This window comes from Leucoraja erinacea, chromosome 25, assembly GCF_028641065.1.
Source record: "Leucoraja erinacea ecotype New England chromosome 25, Leri_hhj_1, whole genome shotgun sequence".
NCBI lineage: Eukaryota > Metazoa > Chordata > Chondrichthyes > Rajiformes > Rajidae > Leucoraja > Leucoraja erinaceus.
The window spans coordinates 8,725,267-8,748,357 of NC_073401.1; the positions used below are offsets into that span (position 1 = coordinate 8,725,267).

Here is a 23,091-nt window from a genome sequence, read left to right on the forward strand (position 1 = left end):
GGGACAGGGGAGTGGGTGGGGGGAGATATGGGGGGTGGGGGGGGGGGGGGGGGAGAAATAGTAGGGGGATGGGTCAGCAAGCAACCAAGTTGCTTGAGAATAGGGTAGATACGCAGAGCCTTTTACCCTGACCAGAACCGGAGGACAAGTTTAAAATGAGGGAGGAAAGAGTTAATAGGAATCTGAACGGTAACTTTTTCCACACACAACGTGGTGGGTATATGGAATGAGATAGTTGAGGCAGGTCCAATAATAACATTTAAAATACATTTGAACAGGTATATAGACATGGTTCTTCAATAGTACTTTAGTTGTCACATGTACCGAGGTACAGTAAGATTCATTTTTGTAATGCAGTTCAGTACAGGTATCACTATATTCAGGCACTTGGAGACATCTTTGATCAGCATCTCAGATACAGCACAAGGGTACGGCAGTATACAGTATAGGACAGGTTTCATGGGATATGGGCCAAACGAGTGCAGGTGGGACCAGCGTGGATGGGACGCCTTGGGTCGGCATGGGCAAGCCGGGCCGAATGGTCTGTTCCCCGGCTGTCCGACTGCCTGCCCAGTGATGAGCTGCCGAGTTGGAAGAGTAAACAGCTGGGCTTGTGTGAGCGGCGAGCGTCATAGATTGAGCAGGAGGGACCCGGAAGAATCCTCGACACGGGAGAATCTTGAAACTGGAGTGAGAGAGAGCAAGTGGACTGGGACGAGGACGAGGACGAGGACGAGGACATCCCGAGTGCCTGCGCTCGTCCATTCCCCCCTCCCTCGGGTGGGCTGGGCTGGGTCAGTCAGTCTCCAGAAGCCCGCTGATCCCCGGGACCGTGAGAGCATGGGCGCCTCGCCGTCGCTGTCCGCCAGGGAGATCCGCAACCTTACCGACTCCACCAGCTGTAAGTGCGGGGTTTAGATGTAAACTCGGGGGGAGCCGCTGACAACCGCTGCCGTGTAACTGGTGGGGACAGAGCGGGGTGACCGGGGCCACAGTTTCTGAGGGTCTGTGCTCGGGTGTACACCGTGACACTTCTCCAGTCCCCTGGGGGGAGTGGGTTGTGTCGGGCGTTTTCAAACGTGGGGGCCAGATATTCCTTCTGCCCCTCGCCCCCCAGCTTGGCGGTTGCCCCCACACGCGAGCTCCTCACCCACCCCCGGCACTTACACCCTCCCTGCCACAAGCCACTTCAACCAACAGTCTGAAGAAGGGAGATGCTGCCTGTCCCGCTGAGTTACGTCCGATCTTCGGTTTAAACCAGCATCTACACAACAGTCTCCAACTGCCGAGCAACCAACCCCGACTCCACTGGAAGTGGAGTCGGGGTTGGTTGCCCGGCGGTTGGTTAAGTCTCTATTTAATCCCCGAAGAATATCCTGGGCGCAGCTATTTCTAATCGGGGACAAGAGCCGGGTGTAGCAATTTCTAATTGTTACACCAACGAGCTTGGAATGTTGCGCTTTTAAACAACAACAGTAGCTGGCAGTGCACAGCAGGTCGGGCAGCGTCGGAGGAGAGAGGCGAGTGGGGTTAACGTTTCAACCTGCTGACCCTTTCATCACCAGCTGATCTCACCTCCTCCGGTAGAGGTGGGGGCTCACCTCTCGCATTTGGGCAGAGGAGAACCGGGCAGATGGTTCCCAGCAATGTGACTGTAAATAATTCTATTATAGACACAAAATGCTGGAGTAGCTCAGCGGGGACAGGCAGCATCTCTGGAGAGAAGGAATGGGTGACAATAGACAATAGGTGCAGGAGTAGGCCATTTGGCCCTTCGAGCCAGCACCGCCATTCAATGTGATCACGGCTGATCATCCCCAATCACTACCCCGTTCCTGCCTTCTCCCCATATCCCCTGACTCTGCTATCTTTAAGAGCCCTATCTAGCTCTCTCTTGAAAGCATCCAGAGAACTTGCCTCCACCGCCCTCTGAGGCAGAGAATTCCACAGACACACCACTCTCTGTGAGAAAAAGTGTTTCCTCGTCTCCGTTCTAAATGGCTTACTCCTTATTCTTAAACTGTGGCCCCTGGTTCTGGACGCTCCCAACATCGAGAACATGTTTCCTGCCTCTAGCATGTCCAAGCCCTTCACAATCTTATATGTTTCAATGAGATCCTCTCTCATCCTTCTAAACTCCAGAGTGTATAAGCCCAGCAGTTCCATTCTCTCAGCATATGACAGTCCCGCCATCCCGGGAATTAACCTTAACCTTGTAAACCTGCGCTGCACTCCCTCAATAGCAAGAATGTCCTTCCTCAAATTAGGGGACCAAAATTGCACACAATACTCCAGGTGTGGTCTCACTAGGGCTCTATACAGATGCTACTTCCTAAAAAAAGGCACAAAGTGCTGGAGTGACTCAGCAGGTCAGGCAGCATCTCTGGAGATCATGGATCGGAGACACTTTGGGTCGTGACCCTTCTTCAGAATGACCTGTCCCGACCCTGAAATGTCACCTATGCATGTTCTTCAAAAAGGCTGCCTGACCCACTTCAAAAAAACTGTGGCTTTACACTCTCTGAATTATACTGACCCTGTCCATTTTCAAGGGAACATGGTAAAGTAATATATATTACCCCCAAATCTTCCAAAGTACTGTAGGTGCTTTACGGGGGGGGGGGGTCCATTTTCAGGGAGGGGGTAATATATATGACGGTAGAGGGCCAAGAGGGTAGGGGGGGGGGGGGGGGGGGGGGGGGGGAGACGGTAGGGGAGAGGTGGGGGAGGGGGGGGGGGGGGGAGGTGTGGGAGGGGGGAGAGACGGGGGGGGGAGGGGGGGGAAGGGGGAGAGAGGGGGGGAGAGAGAGGAGGAGGGAGGGGGGGGGAGGGGGAGAGAGAGAGGGGGGAGAGAGAAGAGGGGAAAGAGGAGGGGGGGGAGCAGAGGAGGAGGGGGGAGAGAGAGGGGGGGTAGAGAGGAGGGAGGAGAGGGGAGGGGGAGAGGGAGGATGGGAAGAGGTGGAGGGGGGAGGGAGCCGGGTGAGTGAGCGGGCTGCAAAAAGCGGAGGGAGCCCGGGGAGAGAGAGGGGGCTCTAGTACAGGGCCTGACTCTACTACAAAGCTCTCGGCCGCTCTCGGGAGTTCTCAGGAAAGCCGAGCCGAGGCGTTAGCAGTCGACCTCGGAAGCGCTCTTAAGCTCTCAGAAGCTCCTTCGGAAGCTTTTGGGATCTGCAGAACAGAGCCCACTTGTTCATTCTTTCTGCATCTTTTGAAGAACCGGGGTGGGGGGGTTAACGTAACCTGCGGCGCGTGCAAAAACAGTGGCCAGCAGGCTGCGCTTTGAAAACTCTGCGCAGCTGGTCGCGAGGATCAGAGCCATTGTGACGTCATCAGCTCTTTAGTTTTTAAAAAGATCTCAGATTTGTGAACAATTTGAAGAAATAATTCGGGAAATAATGAATCAAATTTTCAGACGAGGCGATTTTCGAGATCATGAGGTAAATCTCTATCGGAATATGCAAAAAATTCACCGTTAGTGCGTCGGGTTTTCGAGGAAATGTGAATCACAGCCAAACACATAAATAACCACACAAATCCACACACAAATACATCCACATCCAAGATCAGAGTTTTATAAGTATATAGATTATTTAATTGCTGACACAAAAAAGCCAAGGTTAGCTTTCCAGGTTCGTGGAAAGCCAACCTTGTCGTTTCATTTAAATCCAAATTTAACTGGATTGTATGCAAAATAAAGCATTTCATTGCATCTAGGTGCATCACCCCACAACAAATATCCAAAACTTGGAAGAGAAAACCTTCCCCATAATTAACAGGATAAATATATAACCGCACTGTGTGTCAAACACAGGGGCGTTGGCAGCATTAGATTACAGCCTGATACAGCTACAGATTGCACCTAAACCATTGGGAACTTTTATACTCGTCTAGTTTTCAGTTTAATTTATGTGAATTAATGTTATGCTGCAGGGAATCTTTCTTTGAAAATGTTCTCTTAGTTACTTAAACTGATATTTAAAATAATAGTTTGAGGTTAATGATAGTTGTGTGTCAACTATTATAGTAGTTAGACACAAAGTGCTGGAGTAACTCAGCGGGACAGGCAGCATCTCTGGATAGAAGGAATGGGTGACGTTTTGGGTTGACACCCTTCTTCAGGCTGAGGAGGGTCTCAACCCAAAACGTCACTCTTTCCTTCTATCCAGAGATGCTGCCTGTCGCGCTGAGTTACTCCAGCACTTTGTGTCTTTCTTTGGTGTAAACAGCATCTGCAGTTTCCTCCTACACAAGTGTAGTGGTTATTTTGTTGTCACATGTCAAATATTTGTATGGATAGAATGACGGTGTTGAACGCATGATGTCTTACTCCATTGTTCACCTCAAGGACGACCCATTCATCGCCCCATTGCCTGACTCAAACACCTTCAGGCAGAAGACGTTATACTGTATCATCCTCTGAGTGTATAAAACCATGAGAGGAATAGATTGGGTAGACGAACAGAGTCCCTCGCCCAGAGTAGGGAAATCAAGAACCAGAGCAATAAGTTTAAGGTGAGGGGGGGAAAGGCTTAATAGGAATCTGAGGGGTCACTTTTTCAACGGATGTATGGAACAATCTGCCAGAAGAGTAGGTACCATCGCAATGTTTAAGAAACATTTAGACAGGTACATGGATAGAACAGATTTAGAGGGATATGGACCAAACACAGGCAGGTGGGACTAGTGTAGATGGGACATGTTGGTCGGGGTGGGCAAGTTGGGCCGAAGGGCCTGTTTCCAGGCTGTGTGATTCTTAGATGCAATGAAATGCTTTATTTTGCATACAATCCAGTTAAATCATATACATAAGTACAGTCATACATAAGTAAATGAATATGATAATTGCAATGTAAAAAAGTAGATTTCTGAGGCAGTATGCAAAGAATAGCCAATTTGTAGCGCTCAAAAGTTCTTGAAAATATCAACTTATCCTGGCCTTAAAGGTCAGTTGGCCTGATGACGGCCCTGGGTCGTGATGTAGGGGTCACCCTGCCCTGGCAATGCAGTCGGTACCTTCCACCGTCGCTCCGTGCAGCTGCTCCAAAACTGCATGCTCATCCAACTTTAGTGGGGCCTCCAGCGGTGTTTGGTCCACATGGCAGAGATGGGTGCATATGGGAGTATGGCACATGTGTAATAACTCCAATACACTTGGAGTGGCAATGAACACATCCAGGACTGTATCACGCTGGGACAGCTAGGGGTTCCTGGAATGTTAGTTTATTTAATTTATTGTCACGTGTAGGGAGGTACAGTTAAAACCTTTTTGTCACGTGTGTTAAACAGTCAGCAGAAAGACTATACACGATTAGAATTGAGCAGTCCAGTGAACAGATACAGGATAAAGGGAATTACGTTTAGTGCAAAATAAAGCCCAGAAAGCCGATAAAAGATAGTCTGAGGGTCTCCAGTGAGATGGATAGTAGTGCAGGACCACTCTCTAGTTGTTGATAGGATGGTTCAGTAGCCGATAACAGCGGAGAAGAAACTGTCCCTGAATCAGGAGGTGTGTGTTTTCACTCTTCTGTACCTCTTGCCTGATGGGACAGGAGAGAAGTGGGTGTCTGGGGTGAGACTCATCCTTGATTATGCTGGTGGCCTTGCCAAGGCAGCGTGAAGTGTAAGGGAGGTTGGTTTGTGTGATGGCCTGGCTGCATTCACAATTCTCTGCAATGTCTTGCGGTCTCAGATGGATCTGTTCCCAAACCATGCTGCGATGCTTCCCGATAAATGCTTTCTGCAGCACATCTGTAGAAGTCGGTGAGAGTTGTTGGGGACATGCCGACCTTCCTAAGCCTTCTAAGGAAGTAGAGGCATGGGTGTGCTTTCTTGGCCAGTGCTTCAATGTGGTGAGTCCAGGACAAATTGCAGGTGATGTTTACTCTGAGGAACTGGAAGCTTTCAAGCATCTTCAGTGCTGTCAATATATACAGTATGTACCGACCGCTTCACTTCCTGAAGCCGATCACGATCGCCTTTGTCTTGCTGACATTGAGAGAAAGGTTGCTGTCTTGATTCCAGGTTACCAGGTTCTCAATCTCCTTCCTGTACTCCATCTCGTCATTATTTAATATTTGGCCCACTACCATGGTGTCATCTGCGTATTTGTAAATTGCGTTGGATTTGTACTGTGGATTTGACACATGTGGGTGTCAAATACTTGTGGAGCCCAATCTGCTACCCAGTCACCCAGTGTGAACGCTGGGTTCTACCAGGCAGGAGGTGCTAAGGATGTGGAAGTGTTTCCATGGCTGTGACTTCTCATGTGTAGAATTTCATTCTTCCCAGTTTCTGCAGAGCAAATTGAAATCCTGCACAGAAGGTTCCTACATCTCACTGATGGGAAGACTACAATGAGGTAAAACATTTCTTCTGCAACAGTCATATCTTAGAACAGTTGCTTTTTTGTATTAGGATGGAGCAGCCACACAATGACATAAATGCCTCTCCATTTTAACTTTCCAGCAGAAACAGCTTTGACAATGTTCCAGATTTGGACAGTAATCCCATTAAATCAAGAATCGTAAATGCATTTTTTGACGGGAGGTGAGTAATCAGCATTTTAAAATAACGTTGCTTATATATTGCTGTGTAATTGAACTAGTAGAACTACATAAAAATACAGGTATACATGCCAAGTGCAGAGATGGGATGAGATTAGATTGGCATTATGATTGGCACAGATCAGTCAGGCCGAAGGGCCTGCTCCTGTGCTGTGCTATTTATTTCTAAATAATTATAAATGTACTTGATGGGTTACCCCACTGCTTTTATTAAGTTGCAAATCTAACACAGATCAATGAAATTGAAGTCTGTAATCTCTCCTGGTACTTTCAAGCAAAATCTACAAAGGCAAGAGTAAGCAGAACAAAACTGAAGATATGTAGGAAGGAACTGCAGATGCATGTTTACATCGAAGATAGGCATAAAATGCTGGGGTAACTCAGCAGGTCAGGCAGCATCTCCAGAGAAAAGGAATAGGTGATGTTTTGGGTTAAAACCCTTCTTCAGACTGTCTGAAGGGTCCTTTTGTGTCTATAAAACTGGAGATCCTAGATTGACCACAGAAGTGGCTCATATGAAGCATAGAGGCAGTGTTGTACACAACGAGAAGCAGTTTTGTAGATTGGGATTGAGAGTGAGAACAATGGGTGCTTAAGGTGGGAAACTGCTCCTTCCCCGAGAGTAGGTCCCACAACAGCAAAACAAGACGGTGATATTTAAAATGCTTTGGATCCTTCCTGATGTAATCATTTCACCCTAATTCCTTTGTGCATTTTCCCAGAAACCTGGGCTTACGGTCGAAAGAAAGAGTTGATGAAATCACATTTGAAAACTTCCTGACCACGTTGTCGTTTTTCCAACATGTGGAGGATACCCACCCAAAGGAAGACTTGGAGTTCTGCAAAATTGAAAAACTTAAATGTAAGTCCAAACACTGATGTATATTTTGTGCGCAAGTCATTATGAATTTTGCATTTTGCGCGGTTGTATAATATTATTAAGATAGAGTATAAAGAGCATATTTTTCATTAACTTAAAAATCTGCTAATTGTCTTGGATTGCTTCACGCCTGCTGTGTGTGGATGCGTTTTCACTGAGCGGTGCATAGCTGTCATAAGGTTATAAGATCATAAGTGATAGGAGCAGAATTAGGCCATTCGGCCCATCAAGTCTATGCCATTCAATCATGGCTGATCTATCTCTCCCTCCTAACCCCATTCTTCTGCCTTCCCCTCATAACCTCGGACACCCGTACTAATCAAGAATGGTAATAGTAATGGAGTACAGGATACTTCATGGTAATGGAATATTAATGAGTTAATGGTAATTTGTGCGTATGAATCATGCCTCAGACTTAACATGTTAACAATAATATGTAACTAGAGACTGGGCAAGTGAAAAAGTTCAATGATCTGATGCACCAAAGTATTGCTTCCCTAGACTCGGTGATCATGTGATTGTGGCCTTTTCCCTGCTTTACTCAACTTTATAGAGTCACTTAGCTTCTGATCCCATTCCGGGATTAGTCCAAACGTCAGCAAATGAGCTGGACTCCAGAGACGTTGAGTGAGAGTAACTGCACTCATCTTCAAACCAATCCATGTTCAACTATTGCATCAAAGATAAAATGGAGTCTGCGGGGAATCAGGGGAAAAACCTTCTGGCCATTGGAATCATCCAAGCACAAGAATGATGGTTGTGATGGTTGGTCGTCTATCATCTGAGCCACGGGACATCTCTGCAGGAGTTCCTCAGGATGGCTTCCTAGGCCCAAACATCTTCAGCTGCGTCACCAACTACTTCCCTTCAATAATAAGATCAGAATAGTGATGCCCAATATTGGTTATTGCACAATCATGGAATTCCTTGTACAATTATGTTTTACCTGCAGTTTTTCCAATCATTTGGAAGCATTCCAAATACAGGGAGTTTTGATGCATTACAACCAACGTCTATTATACCTGCAGCCACTTCCTTCCACGCAGAGCCTTAGCCCCAGGAGTTTGCCTAGTATTTCTTCTCTTTGATAGAGATAAGGGTATCAAGGGATTTAGGATTAATGCTGTAGAGCGGCAGGCAGATTAAACATCAGCATGACTCGTTGAAGCCAGTTTCTGCTTTTAATTACGTTCTTCAGAATAACAATTGCCATGGACTTTTTATTTCTAATTGTGTTTTGCACTAATATTTTAATTCCTTTAGAAATATTGTGTGTGATTTAAGCATAATTAGTAATAAGGAAGCATAATTTGTAATAAATTAAGTTTAAAAAAAAAAGAACTGCAGATACTGGTTTTTACCAAAGTAACAGCGAGACAGGCAGCGTCTCTGGAGAAAATGGATAGATGGCGTTTGGGGTCGGGACCCTTCTTACTTGTTTTTTATGTGTCTGTGAGCCTCTGATGCTGTTGCAAGCACGATTTTCATTGTACCTGTACCACCCCACACTTGTGCGTATGACAATAATCTCGAGTTGACTTGAGAAAACTCGTTGGAAAGAAAGTCGGCTACGTTTCAGACAGGAGTCGATATGTTGCCTCCATGATCTCCATTTTGCTACAGCAGTCCTCAGTTCATTGGATGGAGTTGTGACATTCTGCCCATTCTAAATTACTAAACTTCTTAGCCAAACTCTTTCTGCCACAGTAAAAGCAAACAGAGTAAAGTTACAGGTACTTTGGAATGTGTTTCCAAATGTTTATTTTACACTAGGTGTGGATGCATTCCTATATGTCAAATAAACCATGTGCCAGCAGGGGCAATGGTGCCTCACTTAAACGTTTCCATTTCCGCTCAGAGCAGGGTCGGCTACACAGGACTTCTCATGAGGTTGTGGCTAGTTTCTATCAGGCACTGCCTCACATCGATCAATGGGTTTGAAAGCAGGGACTTGGCTCCAGAGGATGCAGAGAAATGTACACTTCAGTTTAGGTTCAGGTTTACTATTGTCATGTGTACCGAGCTTCAGTGATAAGCTTGGTTTTGCCTGCTGTCTAATCAAATCAGATATTACTGTACATAAACACAATCAGATATTACTGTACAATAGGTGGAATGAAGGGAAAGTGCTCAATATAGTTTTCAGCATTGTACTGCACCAGTTCCAGAGACAAAGTCCAATGTTTGCAGTGGTGTAGAGGTGAATCGGACTGTAATGTATCTTATGGAAAGACCATTCAGAAGCCTGTAACCTGTACTACTCTCTCTCTTGTTCATCAACACAGGTGGATATATGGAACACACTGCTAGAGGTGGTGGTTGAGGGAGGTACTATTGATACAAATACATCGATAGATGCTCCTGAACACATCATCAGTGATATAACCTGGGGTCATTGGGTGTTTCGGGTCTTTCAACATCAGACACCCTCACCCAGGCGACCCAGCCGTGGTTGATCAGACCACGACTTGTGTTCAGGTGGCATTCGCTCCTCCCCATGGACCTCCTCTCCTGATCCAGAGCCATCTCGAGGCCTTCTCCGCTGCCTCTGTGGTGTTCTTGATGGCCCTTCTCCTTGCCACTCCGTTTAAGCCCAGTGCACTCAAGGCTTTGTAGAGCGATTGCCCTGCAAAACCTCTGCAGCCAACCTCGATGGGCATACACCTTGCCTTCCAGCCCTGCTTACAGCAGTCTATGACCAGCTCATCATACTTGGCCATCTTCCTCTCGTGGGCCTCCTCCAGACGGTCCTCCCACGGCACTGTCAGTTCCAACAAGACGATGTTTTTGGTCGCCTCTGAGACCAGGAGGATATCTGACCTCAGGGTGGTCGTGGCAATGTGCCGTGGGAACTTCAGCTGTTTCACCAGGTCTACGGAAAGCTGCCAGTCCTGCGCAGTCGCCAGGATTCCTGACGGATTCCTGGCTGCTGTGGTTCTTGGCAGCTGCACTCCGGCCTTTACGAAGGTGATCATCTGGGTGGTGGGGCGTGCTCGTCTGCAGCTGCTGATTCCCATGCTGATGGCTTCTGCAATGGGTTTAAGAACCTGATCGTGACGCCATGTGTACTGGCCCTGCCCAAGAGCCTTTGGGCAACAGCTCAGGATGTGCTCCAACTTGCCTGAGCATTGCGGGCAATCTGGAGATTCCGCTTTGCCCCAGATGAAGAAGTTCGATGGGCTGGGCAGGACATCATACACTGCCTGGACCAGGAACTTGATGTGCTGTGGTTCAGCCTGCCAGAGCTCAGTCCATGTGACTTTCGGTCCATGGCCTGCTCCCACCTTGTCCAGGCTCCCTGCTGCCTCAATCCAACTGCTCTGGTAGACCTCACCTCCTCCACCACTGCCATCACTTCCTCCTGGACCAGCCTGCGCCTCTCCTTCCCCTTGGCCTTGTCAAACTGGGGAGATGGGAAGATTCCCAGGCCAGCTCTTCCCCGAGTCACTGCTCCCACCAGGACTCTGGTGTATCCAGGATTCTGCTTGCAGCACGGCTTCGCCGGCTCTCCACTTCCGCCCAGTTTTCACCTCCACCCCTGCCTGAGCCACCTTGGGGTCGCTGGAGTCCCTGTACAGCATCACCTCTCTGGCCCGAGTCACCTTAAACTCCTCCTCCAGGGACTTCAGGGGCAGCTGGAGCTTGGTGTTATTTCCGTAAAGGGCGAATATCGAAAAGACATTTGAACAAGTTTGGGTGGCATGGTGATGCAGTGCTAGACTTGCTGCCTTACAGCGCCAGAGACCCGGGTTCCAACCTGACCACGGGTGCTGTCTGTATGGAGTTTGTACGTTCTCCTCGTGGCCTGCATGGGTTTTCTCTGAGAGCTCCGGTTTCCTCCCACACTCCAAAGGCGTACAGTTTTGTAGGTTAATTGGCTTCGGTAAAATTGTAAATTGTCCCTAGTGTGTAGGGTAGTGTGCAGGGATCGCTGGTCAGTGTGGATTCAGTGGGCCAAAGGACCTGTGTCCGTGATGTATCTCTAAACTAAACTAAACTACTTTGACCTGAAGCAAATGCAATTTCAATTCCTATTCAGTCATGCAAAAGGCAGTGGATGATGTCACTCATATTACATTAGAGCACGGGCCCTCCACAGAAGGCTGGGTTTCCCTTATAAACTGATAGCAGATCTTTGTCAGTGGCAATGAACTATGTGATTGAAGGCAATGACTGTGCACCTTTAAATAATTTGTCCCCTGGGTATCCTGTTGGACTTGCCTCAGAACATATACCCTATCGAGCCACTACAGCAGACTCCAGTCATTCTGGGTTCATAGCTTTTCATTCAAAAAGTACCACATGCCCTATGTTTATCCATTAGAAGTTGTTTTCAGCAATATAAAATACTAATTACAGCTTTAACATGATCAACAGCACCAATTTTTAATGCATCTACTTATAACACGTTAGAAGCCCCTTAGTCATAGTCATAGAGTGATACAGCGTGGAAACAGGCCTTCCAGCCCAGCTTGCCCACGCCAGCCTACATGTCCCAGCTACACTAGACCTACCTGCCCGCGTGTGGTCCAAATCCCTCCAAACCTGTCCCAACCATGTACCTGTCTGTTTCATAAACGTCGGGATAGTACCAGACTCCACTACCTCCTCCGACATCTTGTTCCATACACCCGCCACACTTTGTGTTCTAATCTTCACTGTTGGCATAATTTCAGCTGCGATTGGTCCTGGAAATGATTCCTGAGAAAATCTCAACTCTTGGAGTGCAAACATCTCCCCACCTTCTGTTCCAAATCTTTGACGTTTAACTCCTGTATATGTCAATCCCAGATGCTGACCGCTCTCCAGCCTGAAATAGTGCAGAGAGAAGTACACTATCTTAACCCTTTAAAAGTTAGAAATGCCTCTGCCAGGTCAACTGCAATTCCTACGCCCTTTCATTTTCTGTTATGTCAGACAGGATTTCAGATAGAAATAGAAATAGCATTTCAGATCAATGGACTGTGGAAGCAGTAGTAATGTGCTGAAGAATTTGACTGCATGAAGGCAGAGTTTCCAGGATTTGGGAAAACTGGACGCTGTGAATTGGGAGTACGGATGTAACAAGTACTGCAGTGAGACAGTTGAGACAGTCTTGCAAAATGAAAGTGTGGTGGTGGGTAATGTTGTCTCTTGCGTGTGTGTGTGTGTGTGTGTGTGTGTGTGTGTGTGCGTGTATGTGTGTGTGCGTGTGTGTGTGTGCATTGGAAGAATGAGGGGGGCACTACAGTTGTGAAGTAGGTATCTCCTTCGCCACACCCCGAGAAGCAGTCGCAGGTTCTTCAAAAGATTCGAAGTGCCCACATTGTGTGTGAAACAAAATGTTGGGTATATTTGAAGGAGGGTGAAGCTGGTTCCCAGTTTGTTGTGTGAAAAATAGCAACAGGCCTTTATCACTGCAGCATCTGTGAGAAGCAGGGTGATGAGCACGAGGTTCTGGACCAGGGAGCCAGAGCAGCAAAATTAAAACAGATAAGGGTAGAAAGAAGTGGTGTTGTGAGCACTGTGGTTGGGGTGAGAGAGAAGTGCCGCAGTTAAAGGAGAACAACGGCTTCAGTCATTTCCCCTATTTTGTTTGCACATAATTTCCCCAGTGCTGATCTCAGAAAACATCTGATGCTGATAGTCATTTATGAAGTTGCTCTGAGATTGCCAACTGTATATTGTACAATACAGAGGAAAGCAGCTAAACAACAGACTTCCTCGGCAGCTGGTTGTTAAAGGCGTTATTGGTTTAAAAAGAAATGCTAACTATAAATATTTATTGGGTAAAGTATTAACATTTGCCTTTTGGCTTTACTTTAAATCATATGACAGAAACCCTTAGGAACTTGTAGCCCATCAAAAACAATCCGTACATACGGTCATATCCTGGAAAGTCCAGGACAAGGGGTCACAGTTTCAGGATAAGGGGTCACAGTTTCAGGATAAGGGGGAAATCCTTTAGGACTGAGATGAAAAAAACATTTTTCACACAGAGAGTGGTGAATCTCTGGAACTCTCTGCTACAGAAGGTAGTTGAGGCCAGTTCATTGGCTATATTTAAGAGGAAGTTAGATGTGGCCCTTGTGGCTAAAGGGATCCGGGGGTATGGAGAGAAGGCAGGTACAGGATACTGAGTTGGATGATCAGCCTTGATCATATTGAATGGCAGTGCAGGCTCTAAGGGCCGAATGGCCTACTCCTGCACCTATTTTCTATGTTTCTATGTTTCTAAATAAGAAGCAATGTTTAAGATCTGAATCTATTACTCAATACAACCCATGACGTGACAGATCCAGCCAAAATCTTAGTTATCCAGGCCTAAAGGTACAGTTTGATTGATTGATTGCTTGAAAGAATGATCAATCGATTGAAAGATCGGCCCTTGGCCACCGAGTCCACACCATCAGCCGATCACCCACTCACACTCGTTCTGTTATCCCACTTTTATGTTCACACTGGGGGATATTTACAGAGTCCAATTAACCTACAAACCTGCACATTTTTAGGATGTGGGAAGAAACTGGAGCATCGGGAGGAAACCCGTGCAGTCACAGGGAGAACGTGCAAACTCCACACACACTGCAGCCAAAGTCAGGATTGAACCGTGGTCTCTGGTCCTGTGAGGCAGCAGCTCTACTCGCTGCACCGCTGCTCCACCCTAAAAGAAACACACCATCGTTGCAACGGGGAAATGAGCCATTCTGCTTGTTCAAGTTGTGTCAATGTTTACTCTCTACGCACGCAAGTTATTTCAATCACATTTACTCGCCCATCACTTTCATCCCGTCTCCAATCTAATCTTCACTGTTGCAATAATTTCAACTGCAATCACTGGTCCTGGAAATGATTTCAAGAGAATCTTATCTCTTGGAGTGCAAACATCTCCCCACCTTCTGTTCCAAATCTTTGACGTTTAACTCCTGTGTATGTCAATCCCAGATGCTGTACTTCTGTGCGTACTTCTCTCTGCACTATCTTAACCCTTTAAAAGTTATAAATGCCTCTGCCAGGTCAACTGCAATTCCTCACGCCCTTTCATTTCCTGTTTTGTAAGACAGGATTTCAGAAATAGAAATAACATTTCAGATCAATGTCATAATCAGAGAGTCATAGAGTTATACAGTGTAGAAACAGGCCCTTTGGCCCAACTTGCCCACACCAGCAAACATTGGCCCAGCTACACTAGTCTCACCTGCCTGTACTTGGTCCATATCCCTCCAAACCTGCCCTATCCATGTACCTGGCTAACTGTTTCTTAAACGCTGTCCCAGCCTCAACTATCTCCTCTGGTAGCTTGTTCCATACACCCACCACCCTTTGTGTGAAAATGTTACCCCTCGGATTCCTATTAAATCTTTTCTCCTTCACCTTGAACCTATGTCCTCTGGTCCTTGATTCCCCAACTCTGGGCAAGAGACTCTGCGCATCTGCCCGATCTATTCCTCTCATGATTCTGTACACCTCTATAAGATTCCTCCAGCGCTCCAAGGAATAGAGACCCAGCCTACTCAACCTCTCCCTACAGCTCTCACCCTCTAGTCCTGGCAACATCATTGTAAATCTTCTCGGAACCCTTTCAAGCTTGACAATATCTTTCCTCTAACATGGTGCCCAGAACTGAATACAATATTCCAAACGCGGTCTCATCAACGTCTCATACAACTGCAACATGACCTCCCAACTTCCATACTCAATACTCTGATTGATGGAGGCCAACGTGCCAAAAGCCTTTTTGACCACCTTATCTTGCAGTCTTAAATATATTCAAATTCAAACCGTGTGAGACCCCCCCGCACTATGTGTGTATAAAAAAAAGTGGAGCCCAAGTCGTTTATCATGCAAACAAAGTTTAGTTTAGTTGTGTCTAGAGTTACACCATGAAATCAGGCCCTTCGGCCCACTGAGTCTATGCTGGTCATTTATCACCCATACATATCAGTTCTGTTATCCCGCTTTCGCATCCTCTCCCTATACCTTAGGGACAATTTATGGAGGTCAATTAACCTACAAATCCACATGTCTTTGGGATGTGGGAAGAAACTGGGAGAACCCACGTGGCTACAGGGAGAACGTGCAAACTCCACACAGGCAGCACCCAAGGTCAGGATTAAACCCGGGCACCAACTCTAGCTTTTCATTGTACGTGACAATAATAAACAAATACCAAATCTTTTTGAGGAAGAGGAAAATGTTTTCCTTAATGCCAAATGATTCAGAGAAAGGACAAGAATACAGTAGACAGTGAAATAGGCTTGAACAGCCCATTCTTGCCCCTATTTTTTATGTTTCTCGTAAGCAAACCATAATGCGAGCCTATCCATGAGGGGAAATCCGGGCCCAGAAATTCATTCACTATGCACTTTCCACAGGAGTGCTCTATCCACATAAATGATCATGCGTTTCCTGTTGCAGGCCAATTCACTGCTCACTCATCCCTCTCTCACTCCAACCCGTTCATCTGCAGCCTCCTCCAGTGATATAATGAAACCCAATGTAAAATGGAAGAACATCTTATCTGCTGCCTAGAACCTTGCAGCTCTTGAAAGTCAACACTGAATCCTCCAGCTTCGAATAAGCTTCTCTCACATCAGTTCCTGTTTATCATGCTCGCGTCCCTTTCACACCCTGTTTCTTTAAAACGTTTTTCTGACAATCAATAATTATTTCCTTTTCACCTGACCTGTCTTAACCCATCTCCATCCTATCTGTCTTACACTTCACTCTTCCCTTCCAGTTCTTCTTTGATAACTGAAAGTCCTCCATCTTACACCCCCCACCACCCTCTCTACCGCAGTTCTAAGCAAGGGTCGCTGTAAGGCAGTAACTCTACCACAGCGCCACCGTGGCTGTCTTATTTCACATTCTATTGTCTTGTGTAATTAGGATCTCATTTCAGGAAATTACAGTATTAATCTCCTAGCATGCATCGTTGTGAAATGCACAGTCATAGATTTCTTTTATTGCAACACTATCTGCATTATTAATTTAAACATCTTTTCAAATGCTGTATAAATGCAGAAATGTGAGACTGCAGATGTTGGAATCTGAAGCCAGGAATAAATTGCATCAAAGTCCTGATGCAGGGTCTTGACCTGAAACATCAACCTTCCCTTGGCCTCCATAGATACTGCTTAACCCATTTAGTTCTTCCAAATGTCTATTTTTGGCTATATGAATACAGTTTTATTTTTATTAAAGTATCCATAAAAGTGTGATGTATATATCCATTTATGAAGCTTACTTTATGAATAAATCCCTAGTTTAGTTTAAGTTAGCTTGGAGATACAGCATGGAAACAGGCCCTTCGGCCCACCGAGTCCACGCCAACCAGTGATCACCTCGTACGCTAGATCTATCCTGCACAGCAGCGATGATTTACAGTAGCCAATTGACCTGCAAGTCTTTGGAAGGTGGGTGGAAACCGGAGCACTCGGAGAAAACGCACGTGGTCACGGGGAGAACGTACAAACTCCGTACAGACAGCACCCATAGTCAGGATCGAACCCGGGTGTCTGGTGCTGTAAGGCAGCAACGCTGCCTCTGTGCCACCCTGCCGTCAGTAATCTTGTTCCTTGTTAACATCAGTTGAGCCCATGAATTTCAATTGGCATATACATTTATCTCAGATAATCTTATCAGAAATACACGTCCTGACTGGCCCTCGGAATGTGTTACTTCTTACAATATCTGTAATATTCTGGCAAAATACATTGCATTCAGACTCTAGATCACAAAGGACATTCTCATTGAGGATCAGCCAGTTCCGATGGGCCAGGTTCCTGCTCCAATTTTGCACCAACAATATGAAATATGTGTAGGAAAAAAAAACTGCAGATGCTGGTTTAAATCAAAGGTAGACACAAAATGCTGGAGTAACTCAGCGGGACAGGCAGCATCTCTGGAGAGAAGGAATGGGTGACGTTTTGGGTCGAGACCATTCTTCAGACGTATGAAATATGTACAGATTGGTTTAACCTGGTCGCAATATTTGTTTCTGCGTAGCACATCATTCGCATTTTCAGTACTCTACACACTGTAACGTTCTCTCCCACTAACTTAAATTATCTTATCCTTCTAGTTTTATTTCGCATGTACGACACTAATGGAGATGGAAAAATCACTTTGGAAGAATTAAGAGAGGTTTGTATTATCTTGCTCGTTACATCAAAGTATACAAAGGCTGCTTTATCATCTGTGCCAAACAAATATTACATCAGGTGCCCATCCTATCAAGTATCAGATTACCAAGCCCAAATTGGATGTGAATTATGCAAACTGAATTTGGTTGAATGTTAATATTACCGAAGTAACAATTCAAAGTCCTGACTAATTATATGGTTCAACTCCCATAAGCAAAAAAAAAAAATTGGGTGTTCTAAAGATTTCTAAAAATCCTTTAGGGAAGAAGCTAAGTTCTGACTCAAAGCAACGTGATTGTTCCCCACAGCTTCTTCCCCCCAGCCATCAGACTATTAAACACAACTTCAAACAAACTATGAACGATAACAGCCTATTGCACTTTATCTGTGTATTTATGTGTGTATATATATATATATATATATATATATTCTATGGTATATGGTCACACTGATCTGATCTGATCTGTATTTATGCCTAAAATATTCTGCGTGCTGCAGCAAGCAAGAATTTCATTGTCCTATCTGGGACACATGACAATAAACTCTCTTGACTTGACTTGATCTCTTTACTGGCCTTGGAAGTAGCCCAGCAGGCTATTTGGTCCGAGGACTACTAATGCCCCTGTCCCACTTAGGAAACCTGAACGGAAACCTCTGGAGAGTTTGCGCCCCACCCAAGGTTTCCGTGCGGTTCCCGGAGGCTTGCAGGTAGTGGAAGCAGGTAGGGATACTGACAAAAACCTCCGGGAACCTACGGGAACCGCACGGAAATCTTGGGTGGGGCGCAAAGTCTCAAGAGGTTTCCGTTCAGGTTTCCTAAGTGGGACAGGGGCATTAGGCTATACAATAAATGCTGGCCCTGCTGGTAGTATCTATATTTTGTTTTTTTTCAATTTTCAACATCCTTCTGACAATTGGCATTTACCTCCCATTACTGGCTCAGTGTTTGGAGTATACATATCTGCTGCTCTGTTTTTGCAATAATGATTCTACTTCAGCAGTACTTGATTGGCTGTGAAAGTTCCACCTTGCAACCGTCCAAAAATAAAACGTTAAAATAAATTACTTTTTTTTAAGTATAAACAAAAGTGACCATCAAAAATGAGTTTAGTTTAGAGAAACAGTGAGGAAACAGGCCCTTCCGAACACCGAGTCCATGTTGGCCAGTGATCACTTGTGAACTAGTTGTATCCCACACACACACACTAGGAGCAATTTACAGTGGCCAATTAACCTATAAAGATGCACGTCTTTGGGAATGTGGGAGGAAACCGGAGCACCCGGAGAAAACCCGCAGGGAGAACGTATAAACTCTGTACAGACAGCACTGGTAGTCAGGTTTGTACCCGGGTCTCTGGTGCGGTAAGGCATGCAACTGCTGCTGCCACACGGTGTCACCCTCAAAAACATGTAACGCTGTTATTTGGTCACAAGATTCAAACGTCGATTTAAAACCATGAGTCAGCTTCTTAATTATCTTCTGTCTTTGAGAATGCATTTGGTTTTCATTATTCGCTTTGATAGTTCCAAATCAATTTTTGTTACCTTTTTTTCCAGATTGTAGATGAATTATTATCCAAGAAAGCTACTACGGATGTTACTTCCTCGTCAATAGCAGACGCTGCAATGTTGGAGGCTGCAAACATCTGTATGGGACAAACGGTTTGTAACATTTCAGACTAACTTTTTTACACAAAGGTTGATGGAACGAGCAGCTGGAGGAGGTAGTCGAGGCAGGTTCTATAGTAACGTTTAAGAAATATTTAGACAGGTACGTGGATAGGATAGGTTTAGAGTGATATGGCCCTAACACAGGCAGGTGGGACTAGTGTAGATGGGGCATGTTGGGTTGTGTGAGCAAGTTCTATCGAAGGGCCTATTTCCACATTGTATCACCAAGACTATGACTAACATTCTTATAGTTACAGTATATGCTATTATCAGAATATCTGATTCTCCATCCATCAACTAATCTGTTTATAACTACCAGCAAGCAGAGGCAGAAGGACACCTACAGGGACTTCTGTGTGGCAAAATGTAGGCTTTTAAGATAGTTTACTGGATAACATTATGTTTTCACCTCTCCTCAAGCCCACCCTTGTTCCCTTCCACCACCATCCCTCCCCCTGGTTCTACATTTCACTCCCCACCTCTCTTTCTTAGTTTGCACCCTAGCCACAATTTGCACCCTTTTGTTTTCACCACATCACCTCCAGTCTCGGTGACTATCCCCACCCATGCCTCCCCCACCTGACCCATCTATCCATCAGCCCCTTCTGAGCACAATGGTCCGACTGGTATCGAATGAAAATATTTTGATTATTTAACAGCATTTATTGTTTGGGGCACTTGGACAACCCATTGAGAGACTCATCTCAATCACAACCGTACGAGAAATGATTTTTTACTAGACATGCCCTATCCTAGAGATTGGATCATGTTGGCAACTATATACAATGAATTACAATTAGCATTTACTCAAATTCCTACCTCATCCTTCCCTGTGTAGGGAAATGCGGGACGGAATACAATGCAGGCATTAATTTGGAATATGAGAATGACATAACTATTGTTGAATAATTACTTCCTCCTTCCACGTTCACTCCTATCCCATGGGCCAAGTGCAGCGAAGTAGTTTGTCTTGTTTAGCGAAACAGAGTGCAGGAAGGGAGGGGTCAGTGTGGGAGGAGAGTGGAAACAGTGCTGAGAGCGAGTCAGTGTGGGTAGAGAGAATGCGGAAACGGTGCAGGCGCGAGGTAATCGGTGTGGGAGGAGAGAGTGTAAAAAAGGTGCAGGTGTGAGAGAATTTAAAATAAAAACTGGATCTAATCAGGTCAGGCACCTCTGTGGGAAGAGAAACAGAGTTACCATTTTAGATTGAGGACTCTTTGTCTGTTCCTCTGAAAACAAAAGAGACGGCAGATGTTGGAGTGTACCTCTTCTTGTGTATGGCGTGCACAGCCTAAAGTTGTAGGGCAACTTGTTCTATTTGATCTTATTTGATTGTGCACGCTGGGTTGATTGCATTCGTCGAAACAGGGTGGACCACGTGAAGGTTGCAATCTCCCACCCTGTTGGGATGTAGATCAGGCCACAGAACCCAAGCAGCAACTATGGAGGCAATAAGATGCAAGTTGACATTTCAGGTCAAGAACTTGCATCAGGACTCGGTGGGAACAGAGAATATGTCCAGTATATAGCAGTACTAAGGGAGGTAGGGTGGAGGGGGATAGGTGGAATATGGGTAATCGAAAACTGGTCAATTCAATGTCTATTCCATTCATCTCCTTTTGCTCATCTCTCCAATCCGTCCACTCACCTAATTTCCTCTGCTCATCATCCTGTCTGCCTGGCTCCACTATCAACTTCTGTTCCACAACACACCTATCTCACCTAGTTCCACTAACCCATCATTCGTCCCCATCTTATGCCACCCATTAGCCTCTCCAACCCCCACCCCCATTCATAGGACTATATCATTCCAGTTTCCTCTCAGTCCCGATGTCCAGTCTGAAGAAGGGTCTCGACCCAAAACGTCGTGCAGTCCTTCTCTCCAGAGATACTGCCTGGTCCGCTGAGTTACTCCAGCTTTTTGTGTCTATCTCCAATGCAGGACTATTTGACCAGCTGCATTCTTCCAGTATGTAGAAACAAATAATTGCAGATACTGGTTTAAACCAAAGATAGACACAAAGTGCTGGAGTAACTCAGCAGTTCAGGCAGCATCTGTAGAGGAAAAGGATAAGTGATGTTTCAGGTCAGGACCAGTCTTCAGATTTTTCCCCCAGAGTTGTTGCCTGACCCACTGAGTTACTTCAGCACTTTATGTCTATCTTTGCGTTCTTCCAGTGTTGTTTTTACGTTTCTCTTCTCACAGATGCAGTCTTCCATGCTGAGTATATCCAGCATTTTCTGTTTCATATAAGATTTCCAGTATTTGCTGTTGTTGTTGTGATTTTCACTTACCTAGAAATTGTTTGGCAAATGGAACTGCCTATCAAATCTATCCTTCAAGTGCAAGTGCAACACCACAAGGTTTGGTCCTGAAGATTCCTCCAAACCAGTTTTTCTTGTTCTTTTCATGTTAGTCAGTATGAATTTACACCATTCGGAACAATCTACAGCACTAAACAAGCCCTTTGGCCCACCGAGTCCAGGCAAACCATTGATCACCCGTTCACATCATGATGTCTCTGTGTTATCCCACTTCCTCATCCACTGCCTACATGCCAGGGGCAATTTACCCAGGACAATTAACCTACAAGCCTGCAGATCTTTTGCATGTGCGAGGAAACCACAGCACATGGGGGAAAAAAAACCCGCAGGCTCACTGGGAGAATGTGCAAACTCCAGCTTCAACTTCAGTAGATTTTCATTGCCAAGAACTCCACATGTTTTGGCTCAGATATACAATAAACTTGCCATCAGTACAAAACACTTCACTCAAGGATTGCATACTTCAGAGCATGTGAACTTGCTGGTATGCCTCTTCGTTCTAAAAATAAACCTTTTCTAAGAAGTGAACTGTTCCATGTCAAGTTGTGAATTGTTCCAGACCCAATATTCACATAGCAGTGGTTTTAAGGAAGATATTTACACGTCCGTCTTCCTCAAAGTATTGCTCACAAACATGGATGGAAATGTGCATTCAGAGCGGAACGTTTAGAGCATCTGCAGTGCACAAAAGATAATTACAATTGGGTATTACTTTATTTCCATAAAATGTATAAGTGCAGCATTAAAATGATGTGAATGGTGCATGGCAAATCTTACTTGGTACTTGAATAACTACTTGAAATCAACTACTAAATGTTGATCAAGTTATCATTTAAAATTAAGTTTGCAGAAATATTTCCACAAAATTTGGAAGTAACACCAAATATGAAATATAATGTATTTGTAACTATTTTCACAGACTAAAAACGGTTAATCCCCATTTCAATGGGATCTATTAATAGTGATAGGGCGTCATGTGACTAAAATAGCATGAAAATAGTCTCATGGTATTCCAGCACAGCTCTTAAAAGGGATTAAGAATAAAAGATGTTAGTCAATCAAACACCGTGGACAGGAACAGAGTTAATGTTCAAGTCAATGACTTTTAATCTAATACTTCATCAACTTCACCACCAATTTCCATCCTGCACTCAAATTCACGGACCATCTCCGACATCTCCCTACTGTTTCTAGATCTCTCCGTCTCCATCACAGGAGACAGAACTCGTCCCTTCACACCCAAACCACCCCCTCCCCAGGTACTTTTCCCAGCAACCGCAGGAGATGCAACACCTGTCCTTTTACCTCCCCCCTCGACTCCATCCAAGGACCCCAACAGCCTTTTCAGGCGAGGCAGAGGTTCACTTGCACCTCCTGCATCCTCATGTACTGTATCCGCTGTTCCAGTGTCAACTCCTGTACACTGGTGAGACCAAGCGCAGGCTCAGCGATCGTTTCGCTGAACACCTCCGCTCAGTCCACCTTAACCTACCTGATCGCCCGGTTGCTCAGCACTTTAACTCCTCCT

The 23,091-nt window shown here is 45.4% G+C and overlaps 1 protein-coding gene across 1 annotated transcript in view; it reads left to right on the top strand.

The window, feature by feature from the left end:
• The first annotated feature begins 681 nt into the window (after positions 1–681).
• The window catches only part of tesca (tescalcin a), a 28,513-nt gene continuing 6,103 nt past the window's right edge, over positions 682–23,091 (top strand). Inside the window, exons 1-6 of the mRNA XM_055655611.1 lie at positions 682–901; positions 6,289–6,358; positions 6,466–6,546; positions 7,286–7,425; positions 17,507–17,568; positions 19,125–19,229. Of these exons, the coding sequence (XP_055511586.1) occupies positions 841–901; positions 6,289–6,358; positions 6,466–6,546; positions 7,286–7,425; positions 17,507–17,568; positions 19,125–19,229 (519 nt within the window). The 5' untranslated portion in view covers positions 682–840. The remainder of the gene's footprint in view (positions 902–6,288; positions 6,359–6,465; positions 6,547–7,285; positions 7,426–17,506; positions 17,569–19,124; positions 19,230–23,091) is intronic.